General features: G+C 39.6%; 1 protein-coding gene across 6 annotated transcripts in view; it reads right to left on the reverse strand.

Moving 5' to 3' along the window:
- Nucleotides 1-26217, reverse strand: part of LOC100644721 (teneurin-a) — a 704524-nt gene that overhangs the window by 211666 nt on the left and 466641 nt on the right. For all 6 annotated transcript variants that reach the window (XM_048406769.1, XM_048406770.1, XM_020863510.2 and 3 more), the window contains one exon: nucleotides 25386-25461. In XM_048406769.1, the coding sequence (XP_048262726.1) occupies nucleotides 25386-25461 (76 nt within the window). The remainder of the gene's footprint in view (nucleotides 1-25385; nucleotides 25462-26217) is intronic.

Raw genomic sequence — 26217 nt, forward strand, 5'->3', positions numbered from 1 at the left:
AGATCAAGCATATGCAGCAAATATCTCGTATAACCTAATCCACGACTCACCAATGAATTAATACAGATTCCAGTCATAATGAAACACCCTCTATACATCCGTAACCCATGCATACATACATAGAAAGTCTCTGCACGTGCGTGTACATGGCTTTGAGGGTAGTTGCGAAAGCCCCACAGTGGCAGGGTTACCCAGGTAACGCATCATTCCCCGTGTACCCATGGAAACCGTCCCAGACTCCGATCTCTCCCATCAACAAGCCTTTTCGCATTCCAGGCTGATCCGCGCGGCCTACGATCGCCGTGAAACGACCATACAAAGTCGCGTGCAGGCCACGTGATCCACCATCGAACCAGAAACTAGCGTTCTCTCCACGTGACGAAACCTTAGGGCGCTACAGTGGTTGGCGTTCAGCAGGTGCGATCGATCATGCTTAGCGTAAATCGCCGATCGTTGGTTGCGTAACCCTATTAAGGAATTAAACTGTTTCGTTTCAATGGAAATATCATATCTGTCGGAGAAACGTTATTTAGCTTTAACAGATTTATATTGTTAATTCGATGATTTTACGAGTGGTATGTTTTTTGTCGGTTACGCGTATTAGCTACACTTGAAAATTAATAAATATTTTTTGATGGTTATTAGTTTCTGGAATTATTGAATTTTTATTGGATTGTTTGTTCGATGATTGGAATATATACATATATATTCCACTCATAAAAAAAGATATTTTTTTTGTAGCTTCATAGCTAGATTGTCTGTTTAATTGTACTTGAAAGTTAATAAATATTTACTCTATGGTTATTGGTTTCTCAAATTGTACAATTTTTATTGGATTCAAGCGAGATGAGATTTAGATTAATAGCAACATTGATAGGTCTTTTACGCAATTATAATGCAATTTCAATCAGAAATAATTTACATTTCGATCACAAACTTCTAACAAGCACCGTGTCCCAATGATAAATGTTAAAAATTAAACGGAACGTTTACTCTAAAAGCCTATCAAGAGCCACGAAGCGTTATCCAATCCAAGCCACGGTAAAAGCAAGGTTCCGCGTTCTACGGTGGCTACCCGTTGCTCGCCTCTGATGTCGTTAACATCCGTCGAATCGCGAGATGCTTTAACGAAGCAAGGAGCATCTCCATAGAGGATACAATAGACGTCGGTTGGGCCCCTGGGCGGGGGGAGATTCCGGAGTAATTGCGACTAGACCTTGCGGCCCGGTGCTTGCCGAGCTGCCAAATAATTTCCTCTCATTAACGCAACCTAACGACGGTCAAACAAAGCATAAATCTTCCATCCGTCTCAGCCAAGAGAGACAACGTTAGGCTACCAAACTAAATGAGAAAGACAGAAAGAGATAGAAATAGAGAGCAGTTCTTGATGGAGCAATTATTTTGATATCGGGACCACTCGGCATTGGCTCTCTTTTCTTTTTACTTGGGTTGCTTCCTCGTTCTTCCTTCCTTCCTTCCTTCCTTCCACCGTTCCATCCACTTCCGCCGCATCTCCACTCGTTCCCATCGTCGCTGATGATAGCTGGTTCCGACTATTTCACTCTTACTCCTGTCGCCGGCGTCTATTCTTCGTTAAATCGGACTTAATTACTTAAATCCCGTCGGGAAATGCTGATGGATCGGTTATAATTAAGCGGATTCTTACAGAGAGGACCAGAGTCCTTCCTTTCCCTCCATCGTTCCCATTTGCTATTTCTCTATCGTCCTCTGTCTGTTCCCGAATCCCCCGATAACAGCCACCACCTCCTCCTCTTCTTCTTCTTCTTCTTTCTCGTTCGTTCACGAGGATGGCCCTTTTTCATTCAACGCGATAAACGCGCCTTCGTCGACCATCCGGCTCGATGTATTTCCCGATGACGAGAAATTTAGACGATGAGTTTCCGGCTTTCGGTTAAGCTGCCCCGCTTCTTCTTACTCGTCTTCCTACCTCTTTTTGGTCGTCTGATCGTTCGTTTTTAGTCTTCGTTGTTCTATCAACCGCTTTCTGCCTCCCGTAATGGGTTATTGAAGTAGTTTTTCGTATGAAATCGTAAATTAAACAGAGATAAACGTTAATATTAATAGCGGATTGATCGATTTAGACGTGACAAATTGTAAGAGGTTTAATCTTAGGAGAACAATCGGTGCTTCCTATTCTTCTCCTTTTTTTTTTTCTTGGCTTTTCATTTTTCGGATAGTCGCTGAATTTAGTAAAATTTATATGATACGTATATTTGATAGTTTCGTTCAATCATTAACCAGAAAAGTGTGTACCTAACATGTGTCGCAAAAAGTAAACGATGACGAGTATACTCGCCAAACACACAGCATATTTGTTCGTTATAACATAGAATTAACTTGTAACGAAACGATTGTTTTATTTTTTAATTTTATTACTAATAGGGCTCGTCAAAAACAGCTAACTGATTAATAAACGTATATTAATAAGTACATATATATAATAAAAAATTGCAGATATCCGCTTTACGATCAACGCAGCAATAATATTCGGTACAATTTGCACTTTCTATTTTCGTTAATGCTCGCTGGAAAATTCGTTACATGATTTATCGCGTATCGAGAGCAAGTGATTTTTCAGCGTTCACAAACTCGTTCCATCAGCGAGAAGAGCTCGGCAGAGTACGATTAATCGGCCTCTGGTAATAATTCACGGGCATAATCCCATCGGTCTGTTTTTCGAAAGAACGTGGCCGGCCAGTGTAAACGAACCACGTCCACACGTAACATAGCACGATCGAGTAATTCGTACGAATGAGAAACAATTTGCACCGAGCCCGTTTTAATTTCAATTTTGATTCTGCCACTCTGTACACCGCGTGTGTTTCACCGCAGCAAATGTAAATCGTGAGCAAACAAAGAATCGACGTAGATCTGTCGCACACGGCTGCGTGTGCTTTCTCTTGTTTATTCACGTTGAGCTTACGCGGCGTTGGATCGTCTTGGATTATCGTTGCGAATATTCTCAAACAATGAGGTTACGAAGAATGTGAGACAATATTTATAAAAAAGAAAAATTATACAAATAAATCGGTAAATTTATATTTGAAGAAAATTCTCCAATGAATTTCGTCATCTAAATCCATGATCTTTTTTTTAGAATAATTATTCACTGATCACTATATCTGTTACTATAGTTAAGCGTAAGAAACCTCCACAAACGATGGTACAACACCTACAGAAAATATTTTCCTCACATTCTCGGGGATACCAACTTTCGCGAGCACAATTTTACACGTTTCGAAATTCTCAGTGAACTAAATAAGCTGCTAACGTTCCGTTTGCGTTGCGTAAGTTATCGAAACTGCGCACGACTCGTGGCGGTGAAACGTTAACACCCGGTCATTTTATTCCACGAGCACCGCGAATTTCGCTATGCCGTAATGAAATCGTAATATCTCATTTGGTGCCACAACCCCCTGTCCTCTCCCTGCCTGTTACTTTGAAATTCCATCCTGTACTTCGTTTCGCTACTGGAATATCAAAGTATCATAGGTATTGTGATTCCTGCGAAGGAATTTCCACGCACCCACTGAAATCAATTATTATCCGTTTCGTAATTATACTTTCACGAATATTTCTCGCCTGTTTGATACGTCGTTGCAAGTCTATCTAATACGTTTCGACAGATAACAGTTCATTCGAATCTAATATCGCAATTGTGCGCGTACAATTGTCTGTGCATCCGTGTACTTTTAAGTTTCCCAAAAATCCACTAAGAAATCCACTGTAATTCTAATATCATATCCGCGACAGTTAATATCTGGAGAATGTATCGCTTACATACAAAATACACGTAAATGGTGTTTTGAGAATGTTTAGCCATAAACAGAACAGCGACATAAATCCTGGCGTGGTAATACTCGAATTAGTAATTGCGTTTGTGACCGAGACACGATGAGTTACGAGTGGTCTGTCTCGAAGACGATATCCTGAATCGCTCTACGTACAAAGTTGGCGTAAGCTGGATCGTGAGAAGGCATTGCGTTACACGTTAAGACGGACAGACGCAGAAACACATAGCCATAGCGATAGCCGTAGAGTACAGAGTACGAGACAGCCAGACCGACCGCTCGCTGTTCGTCAGGCTTAGCGCGCAATATTGGTTACCGTGGACGTAATATATAACATCTTGTAACGTCAAATGGATCATAACATTGTCCATGTAATGCCGGCTATCTATCTGGATTCAGCTTTCGCTGGGCACTGGTTAATTTAAAGCGTGGACGTCGCCTGCGACGATTTTCCCCGAACTGCGAGTTCATTCCTCCGGCATCAATTTTCTAATCTTACTATATCGCTGTCATTAAATGTACGATGTTGGCGCACGATGCTGGCGACTATACAGCGTAGCCATGGACGGTCACGGACAGTTCGACACGTAGCAAGGAAAATAATTGGCTTGGTTGTTTTTCGCGAAAATTCAACGCACCGCGCTCGGCTTTCGCATTTTCGAGGCTGGCTTTAGCGAAAGCCGGTTGCGCGCGTGCCCACGCGTAATTGGCCGTTACGCGATCGCCGGATCCAACGTCGCGGCGCAATCAAGAATGGGATAATACCTTTGGAACCGACGGGACAGTTTTTGGAATTAATGCGGATATTTGGAGTTATGTAAAAATCGTTGCGTTCGTTTTTCAACTTTACAATCGGTTCGCGATAGCGTTTCCGATTTATTTTTGTTGCGCGTGTATCTCTGTTGCGAATGTAAACTCTGTCGTTAACGAGGAAATATTATCTTAGTTGCATGAATGCTATATTTGTTCTTTGTTCGACAGCCTCAATGGAAAAGTGTATTTTATAAACAAAAGTGTACACGCGTATAAACGTATTTTTTCCAGGCTGCTTTTAATAAACTCCGCCCTATTATTTCATTTCGTCTCGGCAAAAGAACTCAATTCACATTAAAATTTCCAACTCGTCCCTTTCAAATCAAATTCTATTCACCCAACAGGCAAAAAAGCTATCGCTGCATTAATATCCGCCAGCATATCAAAGTACAGTGGTACACGCGTAATTATATAAGTTACGGTATACATCGACGTTCAGTTGGTCTTTTTCCCCGAGCATCGAACCGGTTCGATGCTCGTGCATAAATTACACGAGGTCGGTTTTCATTTTTGTGGAAACCCACCCCTTGGGCCGGTCTGTCGCGCATCGAACTGTCTATTTACACAGCAAGGTTCGCGTGTGACGCGGGATAACGCAAACGTGCCCTTATTATAATGTATTCTCTTCGAGCTGGGCCTCTGAATCCATTGCCAGTGGTAGCCGGAGGGGTGAATCCGACGTTGTAACGTTTAGCAGAAGGAAATCCCGTGGGTTTAACCGGCCTCTGCCGGTGCTATATATCGGGTCGTAAACAGAACTACACCGACAACGACGCTCGCGGAAAAAGATCTGGATTTTCCGGGACATAGTCCTAAATATTTTTTACGACTAGCTCGTCGAGTCGAGGTGGAAGTTACGATTATACGTCTTATTACTGGCTACCCGTTGATGGCTGCATATTTTCTCCGGGCTTTCGATTTCACGTTAGATTTCATATCTGAGCACAATGACAGGTTTTTTTTCACCTGGATACCTGGATACAAATGTTCTACGTTATTCGCACTGTTATTTTACTATAACAGATAACCTATTTTTTTTAGTTGAAAATGAGAAACAGTTGAAATTGTGGAGAATTTTGTAATTGGTTTACTTTTATCGATATTCAATGTTGTTAACAAACGTCTACCCAATCTCGGTATATTTTTTAATAACAAAATCTAGAAAATAACAGTTTTAATGGTCTAACTGAATGAAAGACTCCGCAAGACCTGCTTGCATAGTCCTTTAAATTCTGACGGCACTCTAAAGTAGCATTGTCATTAAGACGCTATCTTGAAAGAAATATTCCTAGATCTCTGATCGTCCTTAAAAATACTATTTCTATAGAGTTCGTAAAAAGATAAACCTAAGAAATGTAGACGATTGTTGTCACTGTAGAGAATGTTGCGTTTAAATAACGAGATAACCCTCTGTTGAAAACCGTCAAGTATATTTTAAAATGGTAAATAAATTAATACAGACAATAATCGCTCGTACTAACAGATTCGCTAAAGACAGTATGTAAATCGCTGATAAAGGCGCTGATAACTCGTTGATAACTGAATAACTGAAATTGCTTCGCACGACTGACCACAGAGATATCTATCATATTTCTATCATACGTGTAGACACATCCAATACAAAAGATAGGAATAATAATTAAGAATCACGTAATTCAGACCAGAGAGCGCTGAAAAAAGATACAATAGAAGCGAACGAAGAGGAGCTACGAGATAAATAGCTAAATGTTCCGCATTTCAACCAGTCACAATTTCCTTCAACGATTCAAAACAGAGCAAGGTACGCATAGAACCTGAATGTATGGTAAACTTCATTTACCCATAACTCGTCGTACGCATCGGTGGCACGCGATCTCAGGCGTACGTATACGCCAAAGATACCGGCGCTTGTTACAAGCAGCCCTCGCAATATCGTCCAAGTGTAGAAACAATATCACCCACACCAACGGCATTGAAACCTCGTACTATGCAGCGATATGCATTCAACTAGCCCGAATGCCTGCTGCTTCGATCTGCTCCTCCTCCCACGACGCAATTGCATTCCGGTGAGTCTTGCCCTAAGGCGGTTCCTGATTTTATGACGATTCTCGCGCGCTCGATCTTAGGCTATCAAATTCAACAAGTTCGAAATTTCTACCATCCGTAAACTTTCCTTCGGATATTTGTTACGCGGATAAATAGAAAATTTAATAGCAGCTTTACGCTTAATTATATCGCGATTTCCATGGAACGTCAGGATGTCTCATTTCTCTGTTTTCGTTTCATTTTACCTGCCTTGTTATTCCTCCTTCTGAACGTCTTCTTTTCTACCCGCGAGACTTTGGCTGCGATTAAAATTATTTCACTTCGCTCTGTATAAAACTTAAAACAAATCTCTGATATAATTCACCTGAATATTCTTACGTAATTGCCGTGATGAATCTTCGATGCTTCTCCTCATGGTTAGAAGAATCGAAAGAGGGTAGCGGCTTAATTAGCTGCGTTAATCACGATACGAGGGGGTCAAATCCAGGTTTGATTTACCATTCACCTGTTTTATCCGAATGCAATTATGCACCCCTTGATGTATATCAGGGAATACATATATATAGGAGGATTATGCGAGGGCTCAGCGTGCGTCGACAGAGGAACGGTTCTCCTACGGTGGTGGGGAATTCGATGCTTTTCGCGTTTTGCTACCCTTCATTCGTATACAGCTGCATAATTCCATTGTTGTATCGATTGTTAGACAATACGAGCTTAACCGTTCAACCCCGTTTCCTATTATCAGAGAGGGTGGTGAACGGGTGAAAGGATGCCAGCTCGGTATAACGAGCTTTTTCAAACTCAATTTTGACGACGAAAGTAAGGGAAAGACGTGGACGAATAAACGGCTTGGCGCGTGGTACCCTTCTCTCGATGTTTTGCCCTTTTGTTTCTGTGTGACGAATGACTGTCGGCGTGTTTTATCTTTCTGTTGTTTCAGATTTTTAAATTGGTAAGTTTTTAAGCGATTTTCAATTTCATTCTTATGGAACACTGCCAGGATGCAGAAGCAAATAATTTTTTTTGCAATTATCCAGACTTTCTATTGTTTATTCCTTTTCACCTGGAGCCCGCGCGATACAAGTTCTCATTTAAAATTTAAATCGTGTTTCGAGTTGTACATATTTCACGAATTTCTCTAACAACGTATAATAATCGCGTTGCACTTTGATCGTTGCCCGTACAGAATACATTGCCTAACTTATCTCGTAGCGCATAGATGGCCATTATAATCTCAATTAAAATGTCGACGGATGTCGAGCGTTTGCCAATCAACGGAATATTTTCTGACTGTCTCTAATTACATACCTTCGTTACAGTCGTGCTTCCACTACCGGTACAATGCACGTCTTTGCATAATTTTATTTAACAAGCAATACCGTGCACAAAGCACCTATCGGACAAGATACAAAGTCTTCTCGTAATAATTATGTAATATTGTCATCGGTAGAATCCTCCCAATTACCATTTCCTACCCAATAAGGCGTTCTTTGAGAGATTCGTAACGAATGTATTTCTTGGAACGCTGTCTTTCGTCCTCTCAAAGGCACAGATACGCGAATATTTTATTTCTTAATATTTGTTTATACGCGATCGTATTTTTTACACACTACCTTCTATCTATTAGGTTGTCCGAAAAGTGTCTTTCTTTTACAGACACGTCTTTTACCACAACGCATCCTTATACAAACATGAAACCTAATCTGTCGAACATTGTGATTTTTATCTTCATAAAACAAAATGGATCATACATAATTCGATAAAAAAATGTTGTGTATCCATTATTTCCTTATAAAACGAAAGAAACTTTTCGGACGACCTAATATTTTTCCATATTTTTACCCAACTTGATTACTAATTGTTGACCTGATATAAACGAGGAATGTTCAACAGATCAATTTTACATTACCTTGCTCTGTTATTATTTATATTAAAATTACTATAATCGCTTATTTACCTGTAAAAAATGTCAGTATCTAACCTGTATAACAGTGTATAACAAACGCCTGTCAAAACTGATGACACGCTGTACGTTGCCGAACAAAAGGAAGCATATCAATAACTCGTCTTCGCACATAGTGTACACGTATACACGCGTCCAATTATTTCCCTGTAGAATTACTAACTAGAAAGAGTCCGGAGAATGACTACACCAGCGGAACAACAACGGCGAACGCTGCGCGTTATATTCAGGAAACGAGATCGCGCTTAACCCGGTTTTCCACCGAGGACATGGCGAATAATTAAAATAATAATTGTATTTAAACCGAGCTGAATCAGTCGTATTTGCAAAGTTATGAGATGCACGGTCCAACCGACAGGCACAAAAGACGCGAAAATCCACGTCAACCGGTCGTTGTAATCGCGGCGAAGGAACAGCGGGGTGAGAGGACTATTGGCGGGGTGGGACAAAACGGGAGAGACAGGGGGGTGGGAAACGCGAGAGAGACGCGATTAACCGAAACGAGTTTAAAATCCAGGAGTCTAATGTACGTAATCCGGGATGCAATTTATTCAGCGATCCCCGCATAAACGGACGTTTACACGCGCAACACCGAACAATCCGCAACGGGCGTCGTTTCGGATTTCAAAATATTAACGATTCCATCCCTCCGGCTATTAGTTGCAATTATTCGGCAAGCGGGCTTGTATCGCGTTTCAAACACGAAAATCGCGCTCGACGAGCACACAGTCGGCAAGAGAGCGAGTTTCATTGGAAATTCGCGTGAATCGGGTTTTCTCTCTCTTCTCTCTCCCACCACTCCTTTTTCTCTTTTCTTTTTTTCTTTTTTATTTTGTTCCGCGGCAATTTTCCCTTGGTTTTTCGATTTCGTTGAACGAAATCCTTGCAAGAGAGAGGACTGAGCGGAGCTCATCGCGAATACCGACACGCCTCGTTTGCTTTAATTCCAGCCAGACATGTCGTTCGTATTAAATATAAATCGAATTCTCTTCCGAATTGCCAGGCTGCGCTCCTCTACGAATATTCGAATGCGTGCGCGCAGAACTCCGATAGGTTTAAGGCTGAAATTGCTGGTCGTTTATCGTTGTTTTCCGAGTACCAGAATTTCCAATTATTCAGTTTGACGTTATTAGTGAATAGACGCGAAGTAAGTATACTCGTCGTCGATGGATGAAATTGTTTGAAATCGGCAATAAAAGTAACATCCAATGGAACGTTAACTTCGAACGAAATATTCTTCCGGTTAGTTTCTATGGCTTTCTGCTCGATCGAGTCTTTACTTCCGAAACAAGTTATATTCCAGATATGTTCGTCTATGAACGATAGGGTGGCTTTAAAATAATTCTCCGAATCCTTGGGCTGTTCCTAATAGCGCAGGAACAGGCTGTCTCGAGAGGCCTCTTCTACGTAAGCGAGACGTCTGCGATTTGGATCCGGTGTTCGTACTCGACGGAGAAAAAAGAAGCCACGACCTAAGCAATAAGACTTAACGACGTGGCAAGAAGACAGCCCCCGCTGGAGGCGGCTCGTAAACCCTTCGACAGCGTCCGATTCGTGTCTCAGTGTAGGATGGGGTTAAGACACGATTCTAACGAGGGAACGTACAAGATAATCTTGGAAAGAGTTTCTTTGAAGAAGATTAGATCGAAACGCTGGGGAATAATGACGCGTGGAAATAGAATTTAGGGTGCCAGATGGAATTAGTCACCCTTTTTTATATAACGTGATTCTAATGATACGAAAATACGTTTCTTCGTATTCTTCAGGAACCATAGTCTTGCAATATTATGGAAAAATCGTTGCTTGAAGTTTATTCGAGAATTTATTTAGAATGACCGTGAAGGCTGTTAATCGAGCTTTGTTTTTATTAAAAATTAAATATTTATTTCTATGATATCCACGTTAGAAATATCATCGTAACGTTGTTGGTCCTCTTGTCGCAATAAGTCGTTAACGACTAACACGTATAAATTGTCGAGTTATAGACGTTTCCTGTATACGATTTTATATCTTTACTTCAAACAGCATGAATATTCCGTTCTTCAAATAACGTAATAACATTAGTTCAATCGTGTGCAATGAGCACTTGATCGTAAGAAGACAGACGATATCTTGGCAACGAGCAGCGAAGACATTATACGAACTCGTTTCGGTTTCAAGATCTTTTCTATTTGTAGGGGGTTATGTAGATTAAATGTTCAGGGATGTTTTTTCTCTTCATTTACCATGACGCATTGTGCACTCTACCACCGACGCGACTGTCTACACACAACGTACGATCTCCCTCGAAACTTTCGCGATGCCCTTAAAAGTCTCACTTTCTCTTTTTCTCTCTCTTTCCCTCTTTTTCACGTTCGAGACCTTCCGACCGACCACGAACTCAGCGACAAAGCTCGCGTTCCCAGTTCATGGTATTCGGTGGTTACGCAATGTTATGCTCGTTGTTCCGCGGGAACGGTTTAAGCGATTTCAAGGGGCGAGGGAATTCGTTGTAGCGTGCTTCATCGCGTGTAATCAATTGCGGAGGGTGTAGAAAAATGGAAGGAATATTATGTGACTGGTTGGCTTGATACGAATCCAAAGTGTGGAAATAACGTCTCGGGGATATCTAACGACCAAGTTCACCGAACATAAGTGTTTTCTGATACGATTCAACGTTTCTAAGTATTATACGTTTGTTGTTTCGTATAATACGGAATTACGATGGTATTGTATATTTTGGAAGCATAAAATTTAGGTAAATGTAAATAGCAATACAATTAATGTATTAGGTCATCCCATAAGTTCGTCCCGTTTTTCGAGCAGTTATATATGTTAAGATCGTTTACATACCTTTCAGTTTCATGAAGAAATGTAATCCCCCCCTCGTTATACAACTTCTTCTCATTTTTCAAGTGCATCGGTCCCTTATCGCCGTATGTTTATAAATCGACACATGAAATGTATACACGAACTTATGGGATGACCTAATAAATAGTAAAACTAAAGATATCCATATTTTCCTAATATTAGAATCTTCTCTTTTCTTCGAAAATGAAAATCACATTGATCAGCGCTAGGTCGCATAATGGCCAAAATTATCATCATCTTTATCGAAATAATCAACTGAACCGGCAACAATTCTCTAAAATAACTGAAATCATCCTATCAACGTTCTGTACGTAACAATTGTCAGATAATATCAATCGTTATATTGGGTTGGCAACTAAGTGATCGCGGATTCTGTCAATACCACCTAATGACAAAATCCGCAATCACTTAGTTGCCAACCCAATAGTTTAAGAATCATCTCTAACGTCTTATTCCGTTGACTCGAGTCGTTCGGATTCTTGTACACTTTTAAACGTAACGATTACAAGATACCCGCTAAGAAATAAATGCCTAGACTTGCAAGATTACAGATATTTCTCTTTAGTATCGAAGTTAGAAGATCCTATTGAAGAAATCCGTTCTCTCATATCGCGTTTCGTCATGTAACGAAACGAGCGGTTAATGCGTGGCGAAAGTTACGAGCAGAAAACACACTTGTCCGGAAGAATAATGGCCGCCGGGAAGGGAAACAACGTATACCCGAAAGCACGGAATAACGTCGCTAATGTATCTTTATAACGGGGGCGAATCGAGTTTTATTACAACTCGAGATTCGCTTGAATATTCTCGCCGCTGTTTCCGTTTGACCCTGGCCTGTTGCTACGCAACTCACGCCGCGATATCTCGAACAGCCAGTGGGGTATAAGGGGGTTGTTTTCCTCACGCGCGATGCTTCTCACTTTCATTTAAATCACGCCGAAGTAATCATGAAGCGAGGAAAATAATTCGAGTTGGAAGTTCGGCCGCGGCGGTGTGAGATTCGAGGAAGAAAAAAAAAAAAGGATAAAAAGAGGAACGTGAATTAAAGTCGAGCCCTAAGTCGAGTGGGTGTGACCGGGAAAAAGTTTCGAGGGTGGTTTCGTGGCTTATCTGATTTTGTATGGAATATTACGAACGACACCTTTTCTTATTACATTTCACTGAATTGATAACTCTGACGGTGATTTGATCCTTTTAGTTCATTTAAGATTGGCTGAGCGTACAGCTGAGTGTATCGAATTTGTACGAACAACGTAAATGAACGAGCTTTTCTTGTTTCCTTCTTTCTCCTTCGAATTTTCGTGATACGGGAACTTTGAAAAGTTTCTGCGTGCCTCGTATCTTTGCAGAATGCCATTTTGACATTATTACCATACGAACGCTCTATTATTTAGCGATTGCGAATGTGGATCGTATAAAAATATCGCGTTTCTTGTATTCAATTCTGTCTTCATATTCAAGAGCTAAGATTTATTTATAATTTAATTAATAATCTAAACCTACATTTACGTTAATTACTCCTAACTACCCCTTCCTTTGGATTATGTTTCAAATATACCATACACGATCGCGCTAACTCTATTATACCAATCAGAACAACAAGGATTATCTGCGAAGAAAAATAAAATAACCACCTTCTTGGTAATATAAAATAAAAGGTCAGACACCCTCGTAAAGTCGCTTAAAATGAAATCAGCCGGTCAATTTTTAAATCGTCCACCATTCACAGTTCACTCAGCAAACCTTCGTTCGTGACTGTATCGTCGGCTATAAATACAAAATTAAGAGGAACACGAACCGAGGAGCAAATTTCTTTACGACTGTTCATAACGTGGCGAGAAAAATGATTTGGCCGCCGGAAATTTGTCGGTCTCCGTCGATCGTCGGCGTCGGCAAGAGCCATCCAGTCGGTCGGATTGGATTAGAAAAATTTACGCGGATAGTCGACGATATCGCAAAATAACGCCGGGAATCCGAGGTTAGCTCCGTCCCGGTATATCGATTGCTTTCTTTCGCGTTCGCCCCACGTTCGACCGAACGATAATATTGACTGCGCCGAGTCTTCCGTACACCACGCACGCCGCAGACTCCCCGCTGCTATTTCATATCGGTTCTCGCGAATCTCTCAGCCCTGTTTTTTTCCCTTTTATTTCGTTCCTCCGTTGTTTCTACCGCGCCATTTTGCCATTTCCTTCTAACTTACTAGGACGCGCTGCGTCTTGTTTATAATCTAACGACCATCAGATTGATTTTCCAAGATTCCTGAACTCTTCCCCCGATTATTGGTATTTTGTATTCTCCCGGTTGTTTGTATTAAATAAGTCGATGTTCGTACAAGTGAAGTCACTTTGTTAGGTATCGTTCGAATTCAAGTGACCTAATTTAACCCAAGATCGACTTATTTAGGAAAATAATATTAGTAAGTAAGAGATTAGATGTAACGTTGTATTATCAGAAGATTTGAAAGCTTGCAAGATTTAGGGAAGAGAAAGAAGACGGTGAAGGGATTTCAGGTGAAAAAAAATTGAGATAAAATGAAAAGAAAAAATTGTTTAATTTCGATTGACAAACGAGTTATTGATAATTGGCAGCGGACGCGCAATAATCTGCGTACGTTCAGCTTACCGCAGCTGGTTAATTTTGTGGAATATATCCATATCCAAGAAGTATTATGCAACTAAACAGAGATTTAGAGGCGATTATGATGGTGGAATAATTTAAATAGCGAATTAGTAGGATTACGGAGGAAGTTGTTTTACTCTTGAGGTACTCAACCACACGGAAACAAATATGGATGCGCAAAGAACGAAATAAAAATTTATACAAACGTATCAATAAATCGTACGAATCTTAATAAATTATTAAGAAAATTCAATTTCAAAATTCAATCAACACAATTCAATAAATTGTCTAACTCGAAAACAAAAACTTCACGTATCGCGAAAGTCTATTTACATGGCTCGATCAACTATTTTCTATTATTTAACCAGCTGAAATTCAGAAGCATTTTTCTCCTCAGTTTGTTGTCTGAGAAACGAGAGGTTGAGGAAGAAGAACAGAGAAATCCGTGAGCTTTGATCTCGGCTCTTGCGTACCCGCGACTCTTCACGATAAATAAATATCTCGGTAATTCGATGCTGGCCCATTAGAAGAAAAACAAGAGGACTCGTGTCGGATAGAGTTTTCCTCGAGAGCGGATAATTGAAATTGGAGCCTTGCTCGCTTCGCGTGCCCTTTTCTCAGCGGACTACTTTTTTATGGAGTGTTTTCTTTCCCGTTACAAGGACGTCTTTGCAATTTTTTTAATTACGTCAATGGTTTCTCCAGAAGAGCGTCGTGCTGGGGTAAGATTCGAGCGATCATCGAATCATTTCGATAGGCAGGGAAATTATGATAGTACGATTACAACAAACAATAAACGTCTTTTTAGGATGGCCAATAATCGATGGGCTCGTCAAAATCATTCTTATCAGTACTCGTTGTTTTTTTTAGGAAAAACGACAGAATACTTTGCCATCTTTAATTTCTGTTGAAAGCATTTGAATTTTTTTAGTGAAACGTTCATCGTATTACGCGATAAATTACAACTTATTTTGTATTTTCTGTTGTAATAAAATTTTCTGTTATACAACTGCGGAATATTGACGATATTCGATATTTGTGATATTTCTTCCATGGACTTCTCCATTTTCCTCTTTAATAAAGTCTCGATTTCATTATTTTAGAATATTCGCATCATTCATGGGAAAGGGTGAAATGTTTGATCAAGAGAAATTTCACCAAGTGAATCACCGTCGTCTGAAAGATTAGATCTATCATCGACGTTCGAGCCACGGTCACGGAAACAACCACGTAATATATCTTCCGGCGGTGAACAGGTTTTTGCATAAATTGCAATTAACATACCATCAATTATAATTACGACAGACGCGCGCGTGTTCAAGCAGATTAATGTTTATGGTCGGAGAGAGGGAGCTTTATAAACGCGAAACCGAGTCGGCTGGCAAAGCGGGAATCGGACAGCAGTTCAAAGTATTCACAGCCTCATTGACAATGTCAGGTAATGCCTGTGCTAACCGTGACGTAGTGGCTTCGAAAATTTGACGTTGTCAGAATGATTTGGTTGAAACGTTGATTGTCAGATTCGTGGCAAATACAATACAAGACTGAGATTAATTTCTATCGCTGATATATGACGTTAGTATTTATGTTCTGTACCATGATATTTAATAGCGGTGAATCAAAAACAAAACTTTCAAATTTTGGTGAAAGAAGAAAAGTGAAGATATCCAAGGGATGTATTTAAACGAACGGCTCAAAAGGCAGAAAAAAAAGAAAAAAGCGACCATGTTACAAATAGTATTATTATATTTGCTTTAGAATTTATTATCATTTACATTATATCGTTGTGATAAATAAATTTTTGGTTTGCAAGTAAGCGATTTGTTTCCCGATAAAAAAATTGGAATCATTCGTAAGGGTTAGGTTGGGCTTATAAAATTTTAAACAAAACGAAGTAATTAATTTGCGTTTCGTTCTTGTCGAATTTCCCACGATCATTGCCTTTAATTGAGAAAGACAATCTTTCAATTACGGTTCGAATGCAAATGTCCGTAGTTGAAATTAAACAAATCTGCGTCTTCACCACAAGCAAATGTGATTTGGTAATTCCGCGTCGTTCGTTTTCTCGATTTCAATTTGATGAATTTGTTTACGAAAAAGTGTGCGCGCTGTTGAACGCCACGTCACTTTGGATGCAAATTTCTGCATTCGGAAATTTTTGAGCGAAACGCGTCCCAGCTACCCTGTCGAAGAAGGATTTATGTCAGCGGACCACGTGACACCCGATCACGATGCATCTCACATGCAACGCCGTAATTACCGGTGCAATCGAGAAATCCTGGTGCTTCGATGGTCTGTACGCGAAAATAGAAGCTCAACGAGTATATGCATTAACTATACGATGTGTGTATATGTAGAGTGGATTTTAATGTATTTATAATGTGACTCGTATAGAACATTTTTGATCAAATTAACGAATAACGAGCTATATATGATGCCAGTAATCATTAACTCAACATGTAGCGGAATAATTAGACTGCAGATTTTTATACATTTATGGAAAAATCAAAGATTAAAAAATGGATATAATGAAAAAATTCATAAAATATTGAAGTGCTTGTTATGATAATGACGAGGAGAATATCTAGTCTAGGTTTTATATTGTTTCAGATATGCCCATGAAAATGTGAAATTGTATAAATATTCACAGTCTAGTAGTAATAATACTACGATTGTATCATTAAAAATTCGTATACTATGAGCGATTAATTACGTACGCATTAATTGTGTATCAATAAAATATTTCCTGAATATGTGATGTTCTGAAGCATGAATAAATAAATACCTCATTTCTATGAAGATTTTGTAGCACGAAACGAGTCAAAATGATAAAATAATCTTTTATGTTAGAAGTTTATGAAGAGAAAGATGTTTGGCAACGTCAAGATCGATTACCGTCGATTCTGTGCCACATTTGAATATCTCCTTAACATGGCACATTAATTTTCCCCTCAGGACGAAGAAAAGTGGAGGGTAGAAAAGGAACATTTTCACGCGACGTGCTCGTCTTGCGTTTCCGTTTCCGACGGCCACGACACCCGTCAACGCGGACGCGTTAATTTTTGTACGGTATCCTGATTAAGAAGTTTTATTGTGCCGCGCCACGTAATTAACGATTAGTTGCGGAAGTTGTTTAATTACGAATTTAAATTACCAATATGACAGAAAGTTTCGCAAAACGAAAATTAACCCGCACGATTCCACGCTGACGGCTGTCCCGAATTTGAAGAATAGAGGTCAGTAACCTTTGCACCAAGAAAAGAATATAGATTAGCGCGTTTATAACAGCGAATGCCATTCTTTGATTTAAAAATGGGTTAATAGTGACTTAAACAATTAAGCTGTTCAAATTTTAAACAGATATCTGCAAGAAGAATATAAAACTTTCTAATTAAAAGTGCTTACCACCTAATGACAAAATCCGCAATCACTTAGTTGTGATATATATAGTTCCAAAGCTTTTCAAAGTGTGAACGATATTAAGGCTATGACAACCGGTGATATTTCACTTTATGATATTGCAATGTGTAAAATGATGTGACTACATATAAACAAAATTCCAATCGAAACTAACCGATCACCATATTGTTAAGACAAAATTTAACTTGTATTTAATTAATAATTTTTCTTTCTTAATTTACCACAAACTCGATAAGGGCATATTCCGCTGTTTTGATCAGCGACCCTTACATGATCACAGTAGAGTAGACAAACATTTCCAGGTCGAATTCTAAAATGACCTGGTCAAAACTCGGCGACTTTTAATCAGCGAGCACGCGAGAACTCGGCTTTGCGATTTTACGATCTGTTCAGGACTATTTCTCGCCGCGCGATATCGATCATGGTCGTGGCCGAAATTACGTTCCCTTGTCACGGATTTACGCGTGAAATTTTACACGGGCCCTGTGCCGTGTAAACCGACCAAGAGGCTGCCCGCTGCTGAAAAAATATTATCGTCGCGGTATCACACGGTGTCACGCGAACGTGCACGCACGCGCACGCGGATTGTTATTAACACAGGTGCCAGTGTCGTGTTAGCTGTGGCCCCGGCATTCTTCTTTTTCACGGGCCCCATTCGTTCTCGGTTCTGCTAACCTCTGGAAAACGCGTTTGGTCTGTTTTAGCCTTTTAACCTGGAAATGTTACAGTCCGGATGACAATACGCGAGTGTGATCAAGATTAAATTGGTAAAAGTTTTGGTCTGTTCAGAATTGTCGTATTACTTGGATTAGACTCATGTTAAGTGTCGTTCTCGTTCAGCGAAAATTCCTTGCGTTTATGTTTCGCTGTTAAACGTCCTAACGTGGCTTTTTTGAAAGAATTATTTCGTAGGGGTGGTTTGACAAAAATACACTGTTATAATGATTCGAGGGAATATTCTAATCTTAATTTTAAATTAGATTAGATACGTGGCGGGTCTAGCAAGCCGAAGGTGCCGCGTACGAAGCCGTAAAGCTGTCGAAGAATGGTGGAAATTTCAAAGTTTCAAAGAATCGCAATCAACCCGAGTCCTAGAAAAGTAACAAACCAGCCGTCTCCCAGCATCCCCTACCACCATTTCCCACTCAGTAACGAAACAACTGAGGAAACAGAAGAAAAAAAAAATTTCCTGCCGCGTACATTAAAAACTCCTTGCTTCCATACAAGCCACAACGCCACATTCTGCTCAATTACCCCCGACGAATTTCAAGCGAGGCTTGAATTGTGAATTACACGTTACAATCCTGCGGAATAACAATAACAACAACCACGACAACGACAATGGGGATATTGTAACGCAATTACGGTCGTGTTTCTTCGAGCGTACTAACCAAAGAGACGTCCCCTTTCCCACCTCCATCACCTTGAAGAAGGATAGGTGGGGATAAAGAAGCGAAGAGAGAAGAAAAATAAGGGCCCGGGCGCGTTTTGCGTCTCGTGAAAAGCGTAAGATCCTTTTTGTTACTGCATTCGACGCAAGCATAAAAGCTGGAAAACTGAGTAAGAAGAAGGGAAACAGATAGAGGAACTGAAGAGGGTTGGAGTCACGTGAATTGAGGCCGAGATTAAGACGTCTGGGGGGATTAACCCCTTGACTATAGGTGACGCCAGACTGGAACTTCAAGTAGATAGCCGAGGGACATTTTTAGGAGGTCCAGACATCCAGTAGAATTCTTATGAATTTGTTTTCTAGTAACTATTATTATTTATATAACGTTGTTCGTATGCATGACACAGACGTTAAGCTCTACCTGACCGATTCTACTTGAATCAATTTAAACGAAGCCTTCGAATAGAAACTATTTACGATTTGAAATCTCTGTTAAATTCACGATTAAATATTTATTGTAATTATATAGGTGAATGTATAACTTTAAACACTTGTTTTTTGTTTATAAATCTAGTTTACCAGAACAAAACGATATTTCCTTGTGTATTACATACTTCCAAAATATCATTTGTTGGGAGAGTCGAAGAAATTCTTCGACAAAGCAAAAAGCTTCTGGAGGAATGTGCAGCGGATATCGATTAAAAAGGGAAGTCAGTAGAGAAAGGTAAACTGTCACGATGGTATCTAACGATAAATCCTTATCGTCGCGCGTCGTAATTTCACGATCTCGTGTAAAACATCGATGGTTGTCGTACGCCCTTCGATACTATAGCGGCCATCGGTATCGTCATGACCTTTTGTATCCACGATGAGCAGGTTCAACATTATTTGTTCCAAAAATATTACACCGTGGCAAGTTTTGCTACATCGAAATTCGGAATTCCGCGAGTTTCATTGCGGCCGATGCTTGTGTTTCGTTTCCAGTTATTTACGTTTCAAATTTGAACGTTACGAATATCATTGCATATGTATTCTGTTATTACTGAAAATATTTTTCGAAAATTTTCCTCTCTATCATACAAGGAGCACGAATACTGTGTATTTACATTAAACTGTAATTTATTTTAAAATGTATACAAATCGCGTAGAAGCGAGTCTCCAATTAAATGGTTTCGCTAAATTTTATACTATAAAAATTCACTGACAACCCGAATATTCTGGTATTTAAAAAATCACAATGAGAAGGAAGAGAAAAAGTATCAGAAAAATATTGTTATTCCTTTGATATATGTTACATGATCGTAACACCTAATAAATAAAAATAACAGCGTACAATAATAATAATAATGAATAATTGTCGCATTCGGATTAAAACTCAACCTACAAGAAGATTAAAAGCTGTGGAACAGTTTTATATGTATGAAACGTAACGTTTAGATGGTTTATACGTGCAGTAGCGAAACACTGATAAATAAGCGAAGCATTTTCCTCGATACATTCCTTCTCTTCGAACAATAACGAGTATGTCTTTGTTTTTGTTTTGCGAAGACTCCACCAGTCAGGAGTCTCGAGAGGAACGATATCGAGGAGATAAAGATGGATAAGGTGCGGCAACGATCGAGAAAAGAGAAGAATCCAAAGGCTTTACTTTCGATCGAGTGCGGACGGAGGTTCTTTTAGCGAAATTGCTTCAGTTAATATGTGATAAGTGCTAACGACGATTGCCTTCGTTCGACCGTATTGAAACAGAAGATGTCTATATTGGAAATTATCCTCTGAATTTTGCAAATCTAAAATGTCTCATCTTGGTATCGTGTAAATGTGAATACCAATACAAACTCGATACACAATTTAAACACTGGCAATTTTCCGTAGACGAAAGTTTTCGAAAGCTAACAGGAAACTTCGTTCTTTAACTTAACTTCGATGATGTTTGTTGTATGTGAATAACTTTAAGAGGAGGTAAATTTCAAAGGTATTTTAGCTATTGCGTGCAGCCTATGCAGGGAAGTTAGAAGAAACCATTTGTAGTATAAAACCGACAGAGGTAAAGAAATATTTCTTGAAATAATATAACGAATTACGTAAATACGTGCAGGTGGTTTGGCGGCAACGTGTTTATTCTCACGAAGGAATGTGTTTACCTTCCTGTAAAACGCGAATATACTCGTTCGTATTCAAAGTATGGCTGCGCCATTGTTTGGAAAGGATAATAACGCATCAAAACACGTTGCGTTATTTTACAAGGTTTTGCATACTTAATTAACGAATAATATTTTATTTCCAAGTTCTGTCATTCGATACATAATCCCTTTCTTCAATTATACAAAATATATCCGAAAATATATGAAACGATTCTAGACAGCGAAACAATGAAAAGGTTTATATACAAAAACGAAATACGTCGTACGAGACAAACGTTATCCTACATCATCGACTTTTACGTACAGAATCACGTTCTTCTCGGTTGCAGCAGGAGGATTTCGGAAACACCCTATGTGAAATAGCCACGTGAAATCCGTTTCTCAGCCAGACTTCACCTAACCTACCCTCGCAGCGAGAGTTTGACTTGCGAATCGCATTAATATATCTTAGCAAACTTCTAGTCGTCAAGATCGAGCAAATTCTAAGGAAGAATTGTAAAGGAATTCGCAGCACGAAAGACACCATCAATGATCATTACCACTCTCTGGCTTGAACAGCGAGAGTCGTTAACGATCCACGTTCTACGAAAGCGGTGGAGAGAAAAAAAGAGACACGAAGTGAGGTTAGGACCGACGGATGCGGTGGAACAGCGGGAGGAAGGATGAAACCTTTGGCGAGGGACACGCGTGTGTCCTTTCGGCTGCCGGTTGCCTCAGCAACAGAGTACCTTCCGTCTCGCTGACCCGTCGTTTCCGGTGACACGGATGGCCTTTCCTCTCTTCGACGTTTCAACCCCGGCTGGAACGCGTCTCCGAAGAAGAGAGGAAAGGAAAAAAAATGTACGAGAGTCAGGGGAGGCCGGTAAAGGCCGCCATTGTTCGACGATGGCCCAACTATTTTTCGTGGTGGAACGAGGGGGAAGAAAAAAAAAAAAAGAAAGTTTCGCGAGTTCGCTGTTGGAATTATTCGCCGCGCAGATGGAGCCACGAGACATCGAGATTCGGGACCGATGTTTTTACGGCATCACTCGATTTACGAATATCGCTGGAAGGAACGGAATTTAATTTGACCAGAGAATGCTTTTCGTAGATGGTTTTTGGTGAACCTAGTGGATCGAATAATGGAGCTGGATATTGTGGAGCAGAAATGGCCGATGTATAGGGGGTGAAATCGTGAATGGTTCATTGGAACTCTATACGGATTATATCACGTTATTGGTAACGGTTATCTAAGTTGAATTTGTTTTTTTTTTTTTTTTTACTGGTACGTATATTTTCTTTTTCTATATTTATAACTTTTTGTTATTATTTCTCTTCCGAGTATTCGTTACAATCGAACAAATATTTCGAAATTTACACTGTTCCATAAAACTAGGTTATTTTTGGATTGTGGGAGACTGTCGAAAAGTGGGAATTAATATTTAATCGATTGGAACGACGAGTTCGATTACACGAGAAGGGATCATTTTTCGCGTCGTTTCTCTGGTTGAAAAAAAGTACATAAACCGCACGATTAAACAGGTTTGCTCAGAATCATTCGGCTGTGACCTCGTTTCACGCTGCATCCGTTTAATCGCGAGTATAACTCCATTAAGTCGTACTTAAATATCACTTAAACGCCGCGCAAATTCATTCCTCTCGGACTATTACTCTTCTGTGAAATATCAGGGAAACAATAAGAATACGAAATTTGTACATCCAGTGGAAAATCATGCACGCCGCCCTGCACGAACTTTTGTTTTTCATTAAACAACTTTTTAAGAGACTAAATTAAGCTCGTTGTTTATCAAACAAAGAAGGAAATTAATTAATTTGTTTTCATGCTTGTCTATATATATATATATTGTATATAATGATTTATATGGCTGATAAAATTATGAAATTTGTAAAAAATTATCATATTTATAAAATAATTTATGAAATAACATTCTCATACGTTGTTAAATATCATGTGCACTTTATTTATGAAATTTGATAATGAAGGCTATTACAAAACTCATTAAAATTCGATATATATGTGTCAGAATAAATTTCATATTTCTTAACTTGGCTGATAACGTGTGACGATATGACAAAATTTAATGAGCGGCATTGACCCATCAAATTCAAAGAAACGACATTTCATATACGCATCGAACTAATATTTACTCAATGATCCTCTATTTTTAATGCATTGGAACGTTTCCATTATATGTATATAATATTATATGCTGCAGCTTCGATTATTGGAATATTCCAAATGCGTATACGGAGTATCCCACAGGTTTCTATACAAACTTTCCTACCGTGTTCAACGGCTAAAAATAACATAAAAGTAGTATATAAATGATAATTTTTAACCCCTTAACGTTTCAGAACCTTAAATTTTAATATCAATTGATCAACGTACTATATTCCGGATTCCAGAGCATAGAACATAGAGTTCCGAGAATTTATTTCAGTGCACGAATATTTATTCTCATACGATAAAACGTAACTAATAAATATATGATAATAAAAATATTAATAAAACCAAACTTTGAATTCTTCTACATTATTTTTAAAGCTACAATATTACGCACTAAAATTCTTACTCGGCAGTTTTCCATCAATTTTCCTAAGGGAAAGTACTCTAGAAATCTAAAAAAAGAAACCAATAAATCTACTCGAAGCGCAATAAAAGTAACGGCACAAAATAAATAGCGGCTTAATTCGATATGCATCGTCAACGACGAACAAATCTACGAAAGCAAAGAAAGAAGGACACCCTATAAAATGGAGGGGAGATCCACAGGACGATGTACTAAATATTTTAAAAGTTCGATTCATTTGAATCGAAATGTCTTCGAATCGTCGTCCCTGTCCGTTCGTCGATAATTTTATTCGCGGTTATTGCTCTTCCGATCACGTTCGAGCTCTATTCAACCGAATGATTTGAATATTCTCAACTTCTCCATTCTTTTAAAATTCCACGAGCCACCAGAGTTTGGAAGAATCGCCGTTGGCGAATTCGAAATTGTCGCGTTGGTTTCGTGCGCCGGTTTTATTGGCAGGGCGAACGCGAGCTCAGGGAACCGTTAATGACTCGCTAATTGCCGAAAGTGGCCAGCCAAAGATTTGTAATCGTTAGAGAGACAGTAAACGACAGCCTCGCGGTGGATAATGGCACTTCTGCGGTTCGATACCGTTGTTTTCACGTCGCTAATATCGTAGCTCGTATTACAGACCAGCCAAGTGTTGAACGAGGTGGACGCGTCTGGCGTTAAATTAACATCAAATCCCCGAATGCTGTTATGTTGATTATTCGCTAGTTTTTCTTCTTCGTTACTGTAGTATCCTGTAGGATAGGATATACAGTGGCTCACGGAAATATCATTTGATATGTACGATATATCCAAGTGACAGTATATTCATACTTTAGGCAGAAAAGAAGAAATATAAGATAAAGTAACAAACGAATAATAGTTTATACAGCCACAGGACAAAACTTATTTTATATAAGTACAACTATTTGCGAGCATTGTACCATTTGTATCTTGGAATATATTTGAGATATAATATAAAACGTTGAGACACTTTAATAAATCAATGACAATGTTCTTCCATACGGTCACGGCAAGTGTTCTTTCCTCTTCTTCAGTCGATAGCGAACCTCTCCTGCCAAGTAGCGTTTTTCTTTTCACAATACATTTCGATAACGCTATTGCTTTAACAAGTTGACAACGAAAATGTAACACGAGTGAAGATTATTTGCGAACAATCTTTTTTTTCGTGACCGCCTTCTGTATATTCTGTATATTCTATCGTGATTCTTTCATCTTAATGAAGAAATAGTGTATTTTAATAGATCAAACAAAAACTGATCTCACCACGCCCCACCAAGAATTCTGACAAAAAAAAAAAAAAAAAAAAAAGGGAGGACGAAAAGAACCAGTTTGGAAGCAACTTAATTCTATAATCGACTGTCCGAAGTACACCTGCGCCTCCTACGCCAAATCAATTTCAAATTGCCGCTCGTGTTTCGCGAAAAATCGTAAATGATTCGTATTGGATCGATCGTAACGGCGAAGCAGAGAAGAGTCGGTTGATTTCATGTTCCTGGGACGGATCGAGGGACGCGTTTCCGAAGCAGAGTCAACAGCACGGTCGATTTTTCGTGGCTTAATTCAACCATGCGAAATCCGGCAACTAGGTAAACCGATAAGTCTCGTGGATTTGTTGGCGGCCGCGCGAAAAATCCGCTTACGCGATCTGGCTTACGCGGAAATCTGTGTTATTGCCTTCTCGAATATGGATGCGCCGGGCGACGCTCTCGATCGAGATCTCGCGTGGGAAATTCGTCGCGTCTACCTCCTACTACCACTTACCTGGTTACGGTCGGAGTGGAAGCGACCCCTGGGGACCGGGCCGGGTAGCTCCGTGGATTCCCTGACATCAAGTACTCTGTAACAAACAAACGGAAACGTGCTTAATCCATCCTGTTGTAACTAATTCAGGCGAACAGTTTTGTGAATGTTGGGACTGTTTTGGGGAGTTTTGGGAATGTTGAGAGCTGAATTTATAGACATAGGATCGACGAAAGAGTAGAAATTTGTAATTTTATGGTGAATTGAAAAATACATATCGTGATTTATTGTACAGTTAACCAGTCTATAACTTAACTATTATCGGTGGGTGTATAGCCCACGATAGATCCACCTGTTGTATTGTAAATTTCTGAACCTTCCCTTCTGAATTCTAAAATACCAACTTCCCTAAATACAATCCATTGCAAATATATTTTACCATTCTAAACGTTAAATAATATAGAGCTTAATTTAGAAATCCGAGCAAGTTAGGAAAGCTCGTCTTTGATTTGCTGGCGAACTATATGACAATTTAACCAGTGCAGCGACGTACAATTTCTCGCGTTATGGCGCGCAGAATTGGCTCGATTGAAATGTAACGAGGCCGGTAACGAGGCGAAGAAAATCAGCTGCTTAACTGAAACCCGACGCTGGCCAGCGTTTCCGCCGTTATAGATTAACAACGAGCAACTTCCGTAAAAGTAACGACCACGTAACTAGCGTCTTGTTAGCGGGGGCAAGCGTCAGAAGTTACGACATAGCGGCTGATCTCCGCTAGTAGCAGCAACTTGACCTACGTTGCCGCCACGAGATAATTGAATTTATTAGATACGAGTCGCCAGACTTTTACCCC

The sequence above is a fragment of the Bombus terrestris genome, chromosome 6 (genome assembly GCF_910591885.1).
Source record: "Bombus terrestris chromosome 6, iyBomTerr1.2, whole genome shotgun sequence".
In the NCBI taxonomy this organism is placed as follows: Eukaryota; Metazoa; Arthropoda; class Insecta; order Hymenoptera; family Apidae; genus Bombus; species Bombus terrestris.